At 45.8% G+C, this 16,274-nt stretch overlaps 1 protein-coding gene across 1 annotated transcript in view; it reads left to right on the top strand.

Moving 5' to 3' along the window:
* Nucleotides 1-1,866: 1,866 nt before the first annotated feature.
* Nucleotides 1,867-16,274, top strand: part of LOC112113274 (protein diaphanous homolog 3-like) — a 470,784-nt gene continuing 456,376 nt past the window's right edge. Inside the window, exons 1-2 of the mRNA XM_026652145.1 lie at nucleotides 1,867-1,965; nucleotides 8,951-9,081. Of these exons, the coding sequence (XP_026507930.1) occupies nucleotides 1,867-1,965; nucleotides 8,951-9,081 (230 nt within the window). The remainder of the gene's footprint in view (nucleotides 1,966-8,950; nucleotides 9,082-16,274) is intronic.

The raw sequence follows: 16,274 nt of genomic DNA, 5'->3' as shown, positions 1-16,274 counted from the left end.
TTTGTCTATAGGCATCTAAGATGCTGGTTTGATCTTTCCTCCCAGTTTGATGACAAAGCACAGGCTCCAGCTGGCAAGGAATGTGGCTGCCCACCTTTGCCATGGTTTAGGCAGCTACGAGCACATCAGGCCAGTGCTTGAGCCCCTTTACTGCAGTTGTTCTCAACCTTTGGCCCGTAGGACGTTTGTGGCCCAATCAACACAGGGCTGTGGTTCATGTGACATCCTCAGAGCCATACTGGTAGTATTAGATGTGGCCCACAATGGTAAATAGGTTGAGAACTACTGCTCTACTGTCTCCCTAGTCAGCTTCTGATGCTGGTTTAAGGCTTTTGTGTTAATATGAAAGGGATCAATAGATTGAGCCTCAGTGATGTTAAAGACTAAATTTTGACGTATGAACTGCTGCGATGCTGCATTCTTCTAGTACAGTGCAGATTACAGATCCCAGGCTTAAGTGCGTGAGAACTGGGGACAAAGAGTTGTTGGTTGGGGGGAAATCTGGCTATGGACCAAATTTCCAGATGAGCTTAGGTGAAGCTAGAGCTTTAGAAAATGCTGCAAAACCTTTCTTTTTGAAAAAGGCCTATTTATTCTCCATCAGAAAGACATGTAAACCCTGTTTTGGCACATAAAACCTCAACCAACAAAAAAGCTACCCTGAAACAAATAAGTAAATTAATAAAATCAAAAACAAAACAAGAACCGTTTTTACCGTCGGAAGGGAAGAGTGCCACAGATTCCTAGAAGTCTATTATGGACTTGCTGCTCATTTTATGTGGAAGACACTTAAATAGTGCAGCATAAAAGGATAAGATAATATGGGACAGGGGGTGAGGCTGCCTCTGACATAGGCAGGTGCTAAATCACCTTCATAAACCAAATCAGTAACTTAAAACTACATGCGGAAACTCACAGGTAGATAGTACAGTTTCCAGAGCACTAGCATAATGAGCTCATGGCAGGAAACTCTGTTTTTAGCAAGTTATGCACCAGCTTCAGTTTTCAAAAGGATTTAAAATGTACCTGGATGCAGTGCAGTAATCTCATCTCATGGTGACTGACAGGCATGGATGTTAGTAGCAAGATCTGCATCCAAAAATACGCTGAAATATTCTTGACAGAGGCAGATGTGGGAGAAAAATGCTGCTGTGTGATCACTGAACTGTAGATGATGTTTGCAATTTGGGTGTCTAATTACAGGAATAACAAAAGGCAGTGACACTTGCTCTACAAAAGATGCAAAGATAATTTTTTTGCCCTAATCTTGCATACATTTTCCAAAATGACTACTGTTGCAGTCTTGATTTTTGGTGCATATGGTTCCAACTCTGTGGTATTCTTGCAAGAGCCTTACTATTTTGGGTGATTGAGGAGGAGGTAGTGTGACTGCTGTTTGCATCTAATCTGAAATATAGGTTTCTCACCCCAACACTGGATCCAATGCAATGTCCATTTTGCACGTGATTCCTAGGATGAGATGAAATTGGAACTACTACACTGCTAGTGCTGCTGCACTGCAAATTCCCTACATGACTAAGGTTATTCAGTATGGTAAAATCATGACACATTTTCCTTAAAAATTAAAGAAAACTTTTTAAATTTTTTTAACTTGACTATATATTTTGCTCTCTCCTTTTTTTCCTATTTCATGGTTTTAAATTGCTTAAGTGGATGTTTTGTATTTGATTCTTCAGTTTCCTCATTGTTAGTTTCCTGTTTTTTACATAGGGTTTTTTCCTTAAGTTTCACGTTTAATTGTTCATATATGCCTACTCAGCAAAGTATAGGACCTCATTAAGATCCTTATTGTCAGACACACAGATGGCTAAATCAAGTTTTTTCAATCTTTTCCCATAGGAAGATATGAATTTAAATGAAGACAGAAAAACACCATTGCGAGAAAAGGATTTCAGTACCAAAAAAGAAATGGTGATGCAATATATCAGTACTGCTTCAAAGGCTGTAAGTATATGTCACTTCTAAAATACACCAAAAATATGCCTATGAAAAGTTTAGTGTACTTACTACTCTTACATGTATGTTTGGAGGGATGATAATGTATAATTGAGCTATTAAATATTTTGGACTAATATCAATCCTTGGATGCAAATGTCCTAAAGGGCCAGATTTTAATTTTTTTTTTACGTATTTATGTAACAGTGGAAGTTGTCTGTATATGTTGGGCAGAGTTTATCCTGTAAGGTAAAGGTATAACTGTCAGTTGGGACAAATAAGTTCCCTTGCAAACATCTGAAGTTTCAGTTTATAGTGTTACTTTTCAGTACTATTTTAAAATAACTTCATTTTTACTTGGTTGTTCATGCATCCTTTACACTTGACTCTAATACTCCATTCTGTATTGTTTGTTACTTTCAATTTGTGCAATGTTGTTTAGCAACATCGAAGGTACATACTGGAACAGACCAGGGTCCATCTAACTTAGTATTCTGTGTCTAATAGTGGTCATACACACACACACACACAAATGTCCAATTTTTATTTAGAATCCTACTTAGTTCTTGATCTTAGTGATATTGAGGCCATGAGTTCCACAGACTACTTGTGCATTCTGTGAAAAAACATTTCCATGTCACTTTTAAAAATGCCACTCTTCAATTTAATTATATGACCCTTATTTTAGAATTGACAAGGTGACTATACATGTCTGATCCACCTTTTCAGCACTGTTATTTATTTTGTGTACCTTTATGATGTCACTATTTATTTATCCTCTCTTCGGTGTAAATCGTTTCTTTTCCGTTTCTCTTCTCTTCATAGCAAATATTTTTCATAGTCCAATAATTCTTGTTGCTTTTACTCAGTTTCTCCCCATTATTTCTATTGTATCCTTTTTGTAACCAATATTGAACACAGTATTCCAGGTGAGGTTGCATCACTGATTTATCTAAATGACATTTTCAATATTTTCCACTCCCTTCTTTATGCATCTTAATACTTAGTTTGCTTTTTGACCACCACTACACTGTGAGCAGAGGTTTTTCACTGAGGTTCACAGTTTCTCTTCTGAGTTGTTGGAACCAACTGGGAACCTAGTAAGGATTGTGACTACTTGAAACAATGCACATGAGAAGGAATTATTTTACATTTGTCAGTACAGAATTTCATCTGCCACAGCCACCCTATTTCACATAGCAAAACCCAATTGATGTATTAGATGAAACATAAAATGTCAAAATAAAGTAAATGTTTGCAGATTTTAGAGAAGTCTTTCAATTGAATCCAGTGTGGAACAGTTCTACGTTTCGAATTAGTTTTTGTGACACAAGTTATACTTGTATTGGAAAATTTTTGGGTACTCTAATTTAGTGACCCAAGAGATGAATGAAATACTAATTCCTTGATACTGCTCATTACCAGTGATACTCAAATGAAGACTCAAAAATAGTTTTGTTCCTGGAGAATACATTTTGTATGGTCTAACTTGGTCAGTAGCTTAAAGTATTGAAATCTTATTTTGGCATCATGACTCTGAAATGTAGGAATTGCTGCATATGTACCCTGCTGGCCAGTGTGTTACATGTCTCTCCCTCTGTGCTCAATTCATAGAAGATGAGTCTGTTAAAGCCTCCAGCTACAGAGCTTAGTTCAAGCTGTAGAGTCATGCATTTAGATTTGGTGGTGCCTACTTCAATCAATGTTGTGTTAGCCAAGATGGCGGTCATTACATACAGGTTACAACTACTTCCCTTCTTGATGAATAAATTTAGCACAGAAATCACAAGTAATTTTGGTAACCAAATAAGGAGCCACTCGATTCTTCATTGTAATATATAGTATTAAAGTAGTACCACTTGGATACCTTTATTGTATGTTGCCTGAACAGGTATGGCTTGGGAAATCCTTCAAGGCTCTTTCACTTAAATTCTTGTCCCATGCAGTGTCAAATCTTGGTTGCACAACATGGGCATTTGGACTAGTGACTGTCAATGCAATGTTTCCAGAAAGCTCTTCTGTAAATGGATTCCCCACCCTTTTTCTTCTACTGTTAAGAGTAATATGGGCTTGTATGTTGATCCATGTTCTACTGTACCAAATACGTTTTCCTGGCTTTTATTATTATGAATACAAACTACATTAACACCTAGGAGCCCAAATCATGGATCATGGCCCCGTTGTGCTAATCATTGTATAAACACATAACAAAAAGATGGTCCCTGTCTCAAAGGGCAATTAATTTGTTTTCATGTGGATTTAATAGTGACAGCAGGAATAAATATGACATTTATTATATAAGTGTGATGCAAGAACCTCTTAAATGCCATCTGACAAGGGGATGCAGCAAATCATAATGTACTAAGTTCTGGCATTTGCTCCCTTGCGGTGGCAATGACAGATGAATCACTATATCATTTTGCAAATTATCATAATTACTTTTGCTTTCCTCTGACCACATCAAAAATACCCCGTACAAAATAAACGCACAACCTCTGTGACAGAGATCCCTTTTATGAAGGATCCCGTTTTTTAACAAACATCCCTCATCTGAGACCTGCACCAAACACATGTCTTTAGGATATTTATCCATAAAGAGTAACATTTAAAATATTTACAGAGAGCTCCTAACTTGAGATTTGTAATCATTGTGAGATGTATGTACAGTAACTCCTCGCTTAACGTTGTAGTTATGTTCCTGAAAAATGTGACTTTAAGCAAAATGATGTTAAGGGAATCCAATTTCCGCATAAGAATTAATGTAAATGTGGGGGTTAGGTTCTAGGAAAATTTTTTTCACCAGACAAGACCGTATATATAGTGTGACAAAGTTCCTCCTCTATCTTGGTGGGTCCTGCGCTTATTGGCGGATTTTCTTGCCTCAGAGATTCACCATGTGGGTTGGGGAAGAGCCCATAGACCTTCCCCTCTGGAAGAACCCACAGTCCAGGTCAATTGGGAGGTTTGGGGGGAACCCGGGCTCACCCTCTACTCTGGGTTCCAGCCCAGGGCCCTGTGGACTGCAGCTGTCTGTAGTGCCTCCTGTAACAGCTGCATGATAGCTACAACTCCCTGGGCTACTTCCCCATGGCCTCCTCCAACACCTTCCTTATTCTCACCACAGGACCTTCCTCCTGGTGTCTGATAACGCTTGTGCTCCTCAGTCCTCCAGCAGCACACCCTCACCCTCTCACTCTCAGCTCCTTGAGCCTCTTGCTCCCAGCTCCTCACACTCCCACCACAAACTGAAGTGAGCTCCTTTTTAAAACCCAGGTGCCCTGATTAGCCTGCCTTAATTGATTCTAGCAGCTTCTTCTTAATTGGCTCCAGGTGTCCTAATTAGCCTGTCTGCCTTAACTGGTTCTAGCAGGTTTCTGATTACTCTAGTGCAGCCCCTGCTCTGGTCACTCAGGGAACAGAAAACTATTCATCCAGTGACCAGTATATTTGCCCTCTACCAGACTCCTGTACCCCACTGGTCTGGGTCTGTCACAATATATTCACAGGATATGTTTTAAACAAACAATTTAATACTGTACACAGCAATGATGATTGTGAAGCTTGGTTGAGGTAGTTAAGTCAGAGGGTGGGATATTTCCCAGGGAATGCCTTACTGGTAAATGATGAACTAGTACTCGGCTGAGCCCTCAAGGGTTAACACACTGTTGTTAATGTAGCCTCACGCTCTACAAGGCAGCACAAATGCAGGGAGGGGAGACAGCATGGCAGACAGAGACACACACCCTATGCGTGTGTGAGAGAGAGAGATGTGCATTGCTCCTTTAAGTACACTGACCCCACTCTAAATACACTGCCTTTTAAAATTAATCAGCAAGCTGAGATGGCAGCTGCTGCCAGGAAGCTCCCTCCATCCTGAGCCCTGTCGTGTGTCCCCCCTGCTCTATGGAAGATGGGGTAAGCGGGGTGCAGGAGCAGGGGGGAGGGGGACACCCTGACATTAGCCCCCCTTTCCTCTCCCTCCCCCCCCGCACAGCCAGCAGGAGGCTCTGGGGAGCAGCTCCAAGGCAGAGGGCAGGAACAGCATATGGTCGGGGGGTGGGGGTGGACAGCTGAACTGCTGGCAATTGCTAGCCTGCTGGGCGGCGGCCGCACAGGGAACTTAGGGGAACGGGGAGCTGAAAGGGGGGCTGCTGGTCCACCCTGGTTCCAAGCCCCCACCAGCTAGCTGCAACGGGCTGCTCTTCCTGCAAGCAGTGGACAAAGCAGGCGGCTGCCAAACGATGTTATAAGTATTGCAGAACTTTAAACGGGCATGTTCCCTAATTGATCAGCAACAAAACAACATTAACCGGGACGACTTTAAGTGAGGAGTTACTGTATGGGTAATATTTAAGGAGTAATGTGTCGATATTGAAAGTATATTTTACATACTTGGAATAGAAATTAGTCATCTGGAGATATGTCTTGGTGGCGGCCCATTTGGGCGGGGGATGGGAGGGTTGTCACCCCATTTGGCCATTGATGCAATGCGTGACACAATTGTTTAGCTTTGCAAAATATTAAGACTTTGGGAAACCATCAGAGGGAACGACAAACAATCTAAACCACTTAAAGGAAGCGTATGCAGCTACTGCCCTGCATCTATTGTGTTTCCTCCCTCCTGCCTCAGTCCATGCTGCCTTGTAGAGCGTGAGGCTACATTAACAGCGTATTAACCTTTAAGGGCTCAGCCGAGTGCTACTTCATCATATAGCAGCAAGGCATTCCCTGGGAAATATTCCACCTTCTTACTCCAGGACCTCACCCAAGCTTCAAAATCATTCATTGCTGTACACAATACTAAACTCTTTGTTGAAAATTGTTTAAAACTTATACTGTACATGTACATAATGTCTTTTGTCTGGTGAAAATTTTTTCCCTGGAACCTAAACCCCTCCCCCCCATTTACATGATTTCTTATGGGGAAATTGGATTCGCTTAACATCGTTTCTCTTAAAGTCGCATTTTTCAGGAGCATAATTACAAAGTTAAATGAGTTACTGTATGCATAAATGTAGACCCAGGTTTGCATTTTATGATTTTGTTGTGTATTGTAACCATTTGTTTCCACCACTCTTATTGCTTTAATCTTTCTTACAACAAAACAAAACTAAGTTTATTTTAAGTGCTCACAAGTGCTGTGTGGTTTACAGCAGTTGTGGTTTAAGGTAAAACTTGTAAATAGGGGTGTACTGTACCTCTAGGTGCAGATGATCTGGCATTTCGGTGAGTATCTAGTGTCGGGCTGGATATCGCAGGGGAATGATTCAAAGCAGCTTGGGCCTTGGAAAGCACCTATTGTTAATGTGCAAGGCAAAGTTAGGGATGGTATAATCTGGAAGAGTGTTGAGTGGCAGAAAGGCTGGTGGTGGTGGGGAATTGATACCCACCTACCATAAGGAAGACTGCCTTTCGCTGGAGTCAGGATAACAGGATGACTTAGTCCTGGGTGCCCTGATGTATGGATTCATGGTTATCTCTCCTTGTCAGTCTCAGTGGGGGGCCATGCCCCCTCGCTACTGTGTGGCTGTCCAACCAAGCTTACGGGGGAATTAGCATTTCCAGAGCTCTGACCCGGCTATTGGTGGGGCAGAGCGTCAAGCAGTGCTATGAAGCTCTGTCCCTCTAGGTGGGGCCGAGCAGTAAGCAGTCTGTGAGGCTCTGGCCTTATAGCAGGGCTGAGCAGTAAGCAGTCTAGAGAGCTCAGGCCCTCAGCAGGGCAGAGCAACAAACAGTTTTAAAGTGGGTCTGACCCTTGGGCAGAGCAATAGGCAATCTTTCACCTGACTCAGGCAGATGACCGAAAAACACAGGGGCCTCAGCCTAAGGTGGGTAGGCTGTGGAAGCCTAATATTGCAGGATCTGCAATATTGTAAATGAAATAGGGCTTTAATCATTATAAAAATTAATCAGAGTATGCAAATGAATTAGGTGTATATAAAAGGAAAGGTAAAAACATGAGTAGTACAAGGTATTAACACACGTCAACTTTTAATCGCTATAAAATTCTGAAACAAAAATCAACAAAACTTGGTTAACTGTGGCAAAACTAGTATTACAGAAGGGTAAAATTAAAAAACTTTTGCTGATGTAACTTGCATTGACCGAAGTTTGTAGTGTAGACATGGTGATAGAATTGACACTATTGTCACAGGACACCTAAACACTTTAAGATGCGAAAATAACTTTTTTCCAGGTTTGGCTTAATTTTTTTAAAAAAAGGGCAGAGCATTAAAGCATATAGGTTAATATGGTTAAATAGTTCTGGCCACTTGTAGATATTCCTTGAGTGCTGATAAACCAGGGTTGGGGGACGAAACCTATCTTCGGTGTTACACATTATTCAGTGTCTGCTTTCTGGACCCTCAATTTTTTTTTGAAAGACCAACTGGTATATGTAGGCGTCAGTGGATTAGACGTGTAAATAGTGATTTAAACACTTGTTTTATTCCAGTCACTTTACTCAATACCCACGATCTGTAAAGATAACAAACTAACTCAAAATGTAGCATAAATGAAAAATGAGTATCTTCACAAAAATTATCTTGGACTTGGTTCATTATAATTACCCTTTTTTTCTATTATACTTAAAATGCCAAGTTTCTCACCTCATGTAATACATTTTGTAGTTGAATTATGTATTTTTGGTACATTTTGGATATTTTTCTCTGCTCCTTTGTTATGCTGTTAAAACATTCATTTAAAATTTAAATATCATGCTACACTGAACATACCTGGGCTTTGTCCTACTGACAGGTGTTGCTTTCTGACTTTTGCTTAATATTTACTGAAAACTCAAACAACGTATGATACAACTTCAAATATTTCCACCAGTTTTACTCACATTTTAGGATTATGTTATAGCACAGTTCCTAAAATGTTTTTTATTAAGCTTCAGGAATCAAGGTTTTCTCCTAAATAGCAATTGAATTGGATAATCTGTATAAATTAATTTTGTACCAGAAAGAAAATCAGTGTGACTTTCCTCTTGCAGGGAAGCCTCAAGAGCAGCCGACAGATTACAGCACAGGAATTCATCCTGGAACTAAAATCTGGAGCAACAGATGAAAGACTTGTTACTTGCTTAGAATCTCTGCGGGTTTCTTTGACCAGTAACCCTGTCAGGTAATGCCTCCATCTGCTAGGGCATATTGCAACATTTAACAATTTTCTGTAGCCTTTTATCATTGAATTTTATAATAAGTAATTCTCTTCTAAATGAATAGGTGGGTTTTAAGTATGCATACTTCGATGCTGTTGGATTAATTTACATCTGTTAATGCCATTCTGGTTTTAAAGCTGTCTGTACGTTTTTTTCTTTTTTCTTTTTTCAGGTTCTCTAATTTTTACATAGACTGTTGTCTGGAAAAAATAAGAAAACAGTAAGGGACAAAATGTGAAGCAATTTTTATAGCCAAAGAATAGTCTATTCTGGCTACATCTGAATGCTACATAAGGATATGGCAGTGTTGTTGTAGTTGTGTTGGTTCTACAACAGGGTTCGGCAACCTCTGGCACGCGGCTCGCCAGGGTAAGCACCCTGGCAGGCCGGGCCAGTTTGTTTACCTGGTTCAGCCGATCGTGGCTCCCACTGGCCGTGGTTCGCTGCTCCAGGCCAATACGGGCTGCGGGAAGCAGCGCGGGCCGAGGGATGTGCTGGCCGTGGCTTCCCGCCACCCCCATAGGCCTGGAGTGGTGAACCGTGGCCAGTGAATCGGCCTAATCTGCGGACGCAGCAGGTAAACAAACTGGCCCGGCCCGCCAGGGTGCTTACCCTGGCGAGCCGCATGCCAGAGGTTGCTGACCCCTGTTCTAGAACATTAGAGAGATTAAATGGGTGAGGTAGTATCTACTGGACCAACTTCTGCTTGTGAAAGACAAGCTTTTGAATTTAGAGTTTTTCTTCAAGTCTGGGAAATGTATTTAGCTGCGACACTCTGTGTACAAGGTGGAACAAGATTGTTTAGCATAAGTAGTAACACATTTCAAATGACAATTCAAGGTGAAGTACTAAATAGGTAAGACTTTAAAGTTGATGAAGTAGTCCTTCAACCTCTATTTTTGGACTATACCTTGGCTTAAGCCAAGGGTTATTACTGATATCTAGTCTTGGATAGGGAATTTATGGAAGCTTAATGATGGAGAAAATGATGTTCACCAACAACTACAGTTCCAACAGTTTGTCCACATAGATGTTCTTCTTTGAGTGCTTGCTCATGTCGATTCCATTGTAGGTGTACACGCGCCCTTGTGCGCAGCCGTCTGAGACCTTTGCTTTAGCGGTACCCGTAGGGCTGGCTGTGGCATCCTCTGGAGTGCCACACTCATGGCGCAGTATATCGGGCGCCACCGGACCTGCGCCCTCTCAGTTCCTTCGTACCGCCTGTGGTGGTCAGTTGGAGCGCCTCTGTCACTTGCTTTGCAAGCGGTCAGTGGTTTCTCGTCTAGCTTAGCCTTGTGCTTTACCTGTAAATAGTTTAATCGTTAGTTAGTTAGTTCTTGAGTACTCGGTAAGTGTTAGTGTCCCAGTGGGGTATGCCCCGGTCTCCGGTTTCAAGCCCTGCTCTTTGTGTAACAGGCCTATGTCTGTTAGTGACCTACACGAGAGATATCTACAGTGCCTTGGGGAAACCCATGTGAAGGAGTGCTGTCGCATCTGTCCGTAGACACAAAGAGAGCGTGATATCCATCTTAAGGCCCTCCTGATGCAGGCTGCCCTGTGTCCAGCTTCGGAGTCAGCACGGCCTGAATTGGCACCCAGTGCTTCAACTTTGGTCCGTAGTGCACCTCCAGCACCAGGATCCTCCCAGCACCAATCCCTATAGCTGGTGCTGAAGAAAAAGACTAAGAAGATGGCACCAACCAAGCCCGACCAAGGGGCTCTGGGCAAAGGACCCTGCTCAGGCCTTATGCCTACTCCGGATCCGCTAAAGGGCTCGTCGTTCCTCCCCCACCGACTCCGGGGAGTGGTAAAGGGCCTAGGGCGATGTCGCAGTTGACTGCCTTCCAAGGCCCTGGTGCCTGAAGAGCTAAGAGCGCCTTTGCTGCAGGTGGCACCGCATGCGGCAATGGAACTGGCTAAGGCTCCCAGCAAGGTCTAGCCCGCTGGCAAGGCCTCGCACAAAACAGGCGAGTGCCACCAGTCTCCGGAGCCAAGACAGAGCCCTAGGTCTCATGTTCTTGGTCTCTGCATCAACCCTGGTCTCCGGCTCGCCGCTACGAGTCATTGGCACCATGCTGCCAATCCCCGTCATCGCACCAAAGCTCGCCCAGGCGTCGTCCATCTCCCCGGCACTGATGTTGGTTGTGCTGTCGCCGAGACTTCAAGGGTGCTCCCCCATGCGGCACTGCTCCCCATACCCCAGCACTGGTTGGACCGTTCGTGGCATCTGTCTTTCCCCTCTTCCCCCCCCACTCCCCACAGTCGTTGGAGGGGAATGAGTTCTCAGGCTCGGAGGCCCAATTCATCCCCTTGCCCAGGCAACATGATTGGGCTCCGGAGAGTGCGTCCACGGCATTGGTGCTAGCCTGGCAGCAGAGCCAATGGCCGAACCAATGATCTTATTGGAATGCATGAGGCAATCCCGTCAGGCCGGTGCCCCATTCCTGCCAGCCCTCGCAGGCTCTTTCAGACAGGCTGAAGGTGGCTCCCCAGTACCCATGGCTCCAGGCTTGGTTCAGGACATCCCGGCGGCTGCCGCGGGTGAGGAGCCGGTACCCATTCGAAGGCCACCCTCCCAGAAGGCTGAGGGGAGATATGATTGCTCTCTATAAATATATCAGAGTGATAAATATCAGGGAGGGAGAGGAATTATTTAAGCTCAGTACCAATGTGGACACAAGAACAAATGGATATAAACTGGCCATGAGGAAGTTTAGATTTATAATTAGATGAAGGTTTCTAACCATCAGAGGAGTGAAGTTCTGGAATAGCCTTCCAAAGGGAGCAGTGGAGGCAAAAGACACATCTGGTTTCAAGACTAAGCTTGATAAGTTTATGGAAGGGATGGTATGATGGGATAGCCTAATTTTGGCAATTAATTGATCTTTGACTATTAGCAGTAAATATGCCCAATAGCCTGTAATGGGACATTAGATAGGGTGGGATCTGAGTTACTACAGAGAATTCTTTCCTGGGTGTCTGGCTGGTGAGTCTTGCCCACATGCTCAGGGTTTAGCTGATCGCCATATTTGGGGTCGGGAAGGAATTTTCCTCCAGGGCAGATTGGCAGAGGCCCTGGGGGTTTTTCGCCTTCCTCTGCAGCGTGGGGCACGGGTCACTTGCTGGAGGATTATCTGCACTTTTTGAAGTCTTTAAACCACAAGTTGAGGACTTCAATAGCTCAGACATATGTCAGGGGTTTGTTACAGGAGTGGGTGGTGAGATTCTGTGGCCTGTGTTGTGCAGGAGGTCAGACTAGAAGATCATAATGGTCCCTTCTGACCTTAAAGTTCTAGGAGTCTGAGACACCTCTGGACCTCCCGCGGCCGTCCAATCATCGAGACAATATGGTGGTGGGGCCTTCCAGAGCTAGCCCACTGGACGATTTCTGCGAGCATCAGGCACTGCTCCACAGGGTGGCATTGAACTGGGGCCTCAAGGCGAAGGAGATGGTGGAACAGATGGGCACATTATATAAGGTGCTCTCCACGTCTGCCCAAGCGTGGGTTGTACTCCTGGTACACAAGTGCGTCCTGAACATTGCCAAAACCATCTGGCAAACCCAGTCCTCCATCCCGCCAACCTCTAAAAGGGCAAAAAAGAAGTACTTAGTTCTCGCAAAAGGGTTCAAGTACTTGTACTCTCACCCACCACCGGCATCATTGGTTGTAATGGCAGCAAACTAAAGGGACAAGCAGGGGGCCACTAGTTCCACCAATAAGAATAAAGAGGCGAAGAGACTAGATTTGTTTGGTCGCAAAATTTATTCCACGGCCAGCCTCCAGTTTCGGGTGGCGAACCACCAGGCCCTCTTTGGCTGCTACAATTTTAACTTGTGGGACTCTCTTCTCAAGTTCAAGGACTCCACGTCCTAGAAGGCGGCCTAGGAGTTCACAACCCTGGTGAAAGAGGGGGACCACAGCGGCCCGGTGCTCTCTCCAGATGGGCTGGGATGCAGCCGATTCAGCTGCCCAAGTGATCGCCTCTCGTGGTGGTTATGTGGCAAAGTTCCTGGTTCCAGACCACCAGTCTGTCCCAGGAGATGCAGGCCTCTATCCAGGACCTCCTGTTTGATGGTGTTGGCCTGTTTTCCGACCAAACGGATGTGTGTCTGCATGGCCTGAAGGATACGCGAGTGACCCTCTGCACCCTGGGGATGCACGCTCCTCAGATGTCCAGGCAGCTATTCCGGCCTCCTCCGCCACCTAGACAATGGCAGCCTCAACAGGGGCCTGCGAGAAAGAGATGCTGGGTTTAAGCGCCACCACCCTTCGTCATCCCGAGCTCCTGGACAACCTGGCCCAGTGAAACACCAGGGGGGCTAGAAATGCTCATTTTGAGGGTGCGCTCGGGAGCCAACTGCCTGGATCCTTCCCGCACTTTCCTCGATTGTCTTTCTCCCCTACCACTTGGCCTGGTCGTGGGTTATGTTGGACCCTGGACATAGTGGCTTGGGGCTACACCCTGCAATTTTTGGCCACTTCTCCCTCCTGCCCCTCCACCCCCTTATCCATCCCTCTTCAGGGATCCTTCTCATGAGCAACTCCTCATTCAGGAGGTCAAGAACCTCCTAGGCTTGGGGGCTATGGAGGAGGTTCCTCGGGATATTCAAGGAAGAGTATTCTACTCCTATTTCCTAATCCCGAAGTCAGAAGGGGGACTCAGACCCATTCTGGATCTGTGAGGCCTCAAAAAGTGGCTCATGAAGTTGAAATTCCGCATGATATTCCTGGCCTCCATCATCCCTTCCCTGGATCTGGTGGACTGGTATGCTGCTCTCCATTTGAAGGACACTTACTTCCCTGTCTCCATATTCCCAGGACACAGATGTTTTCTGTGTTTCATAGTGGCGGGATGCCATTTCCGGTTTACGGCGCTACCCTTTGGTCTGTCCTCAACCCCCAGGGTGTTCATGAAATGCGTGGTGCCAGTGGTGGCTTACCTGAGACGTGGAGGGATCCAGATCTTCCCATATCTTGACGATTGACTCATCGAGGGCAGTCCTCTGGAGCAGGGCCAGAGGAGCCTCGATCTGGTGCACCCCATTTGCAGCCATCTGGGGCTCCTGATTAAATACAGAAAAATCCACGTTAACACCTGTTCAACGTGTAGAGTTGATCGGAATGGTTCTTGACTCCACATGGGCAAGGGCCTTCCTAATGGACGTGTGCTTTCAAGCGATGTCAGTCTCGATTGGCCACATAAAGAGTCAACCACTCACCATGGCCCACATGTGCCTGTGTCTGATGGACCAGATGGCTCTGTGTACCTATGTGGTAAGCCACGCCCGACTTCATCTGAGGCCCCTGAAGCATGGCTGGCCTCGGTATACATTCCCAGCAGGCACCTCCTGTACCCGAGTGGTCACGGTGCCAAACCATGTACTCTCATCTCTGGACTGGTGGCAGGATCCCAAGTCGGTGCTGCAGGGAGTCCCCTTCGCGACCCCGTCAGTCTCGGACATATTGGATCTGGGCTGGAGGGCTCATCTGGGCGAGCATAACACCCAGGGCCGTTGGCTGCAATATGACTTAGCCCTCCATATCTATGTCAGGGAGCTCAGGGCAGTTCAACTGGTGTGCCAGGCTTTCTTGCTCCACCTGGAAGGCAAGGTGGTGCAGGTAATGATGGACAATACTGCTGCAATGTACTGGTGGGAAGGCATACATCAGCGCTCAACCTCTGGGACTTTTGTGTGTGGCACACCATTTATTTGGTGTTTGCCCACCTGCCCAGAGCCAAGAATGTCCTGGAGGATTGCCTCAGCGGAATCTTCTTATCTTGCCAAGAATGGTTGTTTCATCTGGAGGTGGTCAGCCTAGTTTTCCGCAGGCGGGGAACAGTTTGTGTCCAGAAAGAACAGGAAATGCCATGTGTTCTGTTCTCTGCTGGGCATGGACAAGGGCTGCCTGGTTGGGGTCGCTGATGTATGCCTTCCCGCTGGCGCCATTAATCCTCAGAGTCCTGCTCAAGGTGAAGCAAGACAGAGCAACGGTCATCCTCATAGTCCCAGCATGGTCTCAGTAGCACTGGTTCGCCATGCTCCTGAGCCTTTCAGCAGCCACCCCGTTGCAGTTGCCTCTTCGGCTGGATCTGCTGTCCCAGAACCACAGGAATCTGCTGCATCTGAACCTGACGGCCTCGTTTCTGCGTGGCTGAGTGGGCAAGAACGGCAGTGTTCTTCCAGTGTCCAGCAGGTCCTTCTGGGCAGCAGGAAACCCTCCACCAGGGCTACCTAAGTGGCTAAGTGGAAGTGGTTCACATATTGGACTTCAGATTGCCACATCCGGGTGGAAGAGGCCCCCGCTGCATGACATCCTGGACTGTTTGTTGCACCTTAAGCTCCAGAGTCTGTTGCTGTCCTCAGTCAGGGTGCACCTGACGGCCATTTCAATTTTCCATTCTCTGTTTCACAGCAGGTCGGTTTTCTCCCATTCTATGATGGCGCGGTTCCTGGAACCTCTGGAGCGCCTTTACCTGCATGTTCGGGACCCGGTCTCTCCTTTGTACCTGAACTTTGTGCTATCCAGGCTCACGGACCCCCCCCTACTTGATCCCTTCTGCTTCTCTTCTGGAAGGTCTCCTTTTTGGTTGCTATAACTTCGGCCTGTAGGGTATCCGAGATCAGGGTACTCATGTCAGAGCTGCCTTATACGATCTTCTTCTGTAAGGACAAGGTCCCGCTGTGTCCGCACCCGGCTTTTCTCCCCAAGGTCATCTCCCAGTTCCGTACTGGTTGGGACACATACCTACAGGTCTTTTGCCCGAAGCTTCGTACTACGGTTGAGGAACACAGGCTGCATACTCTGAAGGTCTGGCGGGCATTGGCCTTCTATATAGAGGACGAAGCCGTTCCGTAAGTCTACACTACTGTTTGTTGCTGTCATGGCCGGGATGAAGGGTTGCCTAGTGTCTACCCAGAGAATCTCTTCCTGGATCATAGCCTGCATCCGCTACTGCTATGAGCTGGCAAAGGTGTCCCTACTAGCGATCGTGACGGCTCACTTGACCAGGGCGCAGGCATCACCTTTGTCGCTCAGGTGCCGATCTAGGAACTTTTCCGCTCTGCAACCTGGTCGTCTGTCCACACGTTTGCTTCACACTATTCACTGACCCAGCAAGCTTGGGCTGATGCTGGTTTCGGCAGAGCAGTACT

This window comes from Terrapene carolina, unplaced genomic scaffold, assembly GCF_002925995.2.
Source record: "Terrapene carolina triunguis isolate 2854851 unplaced genomic scaffold, T_m_triunguis-2.0 Scaffold18, whole genome shotgun sequence".
Classification (NCBI taxonomy): domain Eukaryota; kingdom Metazoa; phylum Chordata; order Testudines; family Emydidae; genus Terrapene; species Terrapene triunguis.
This window is presented reverse-complemented; position numbering and strand designations above follow the sequence as displayed.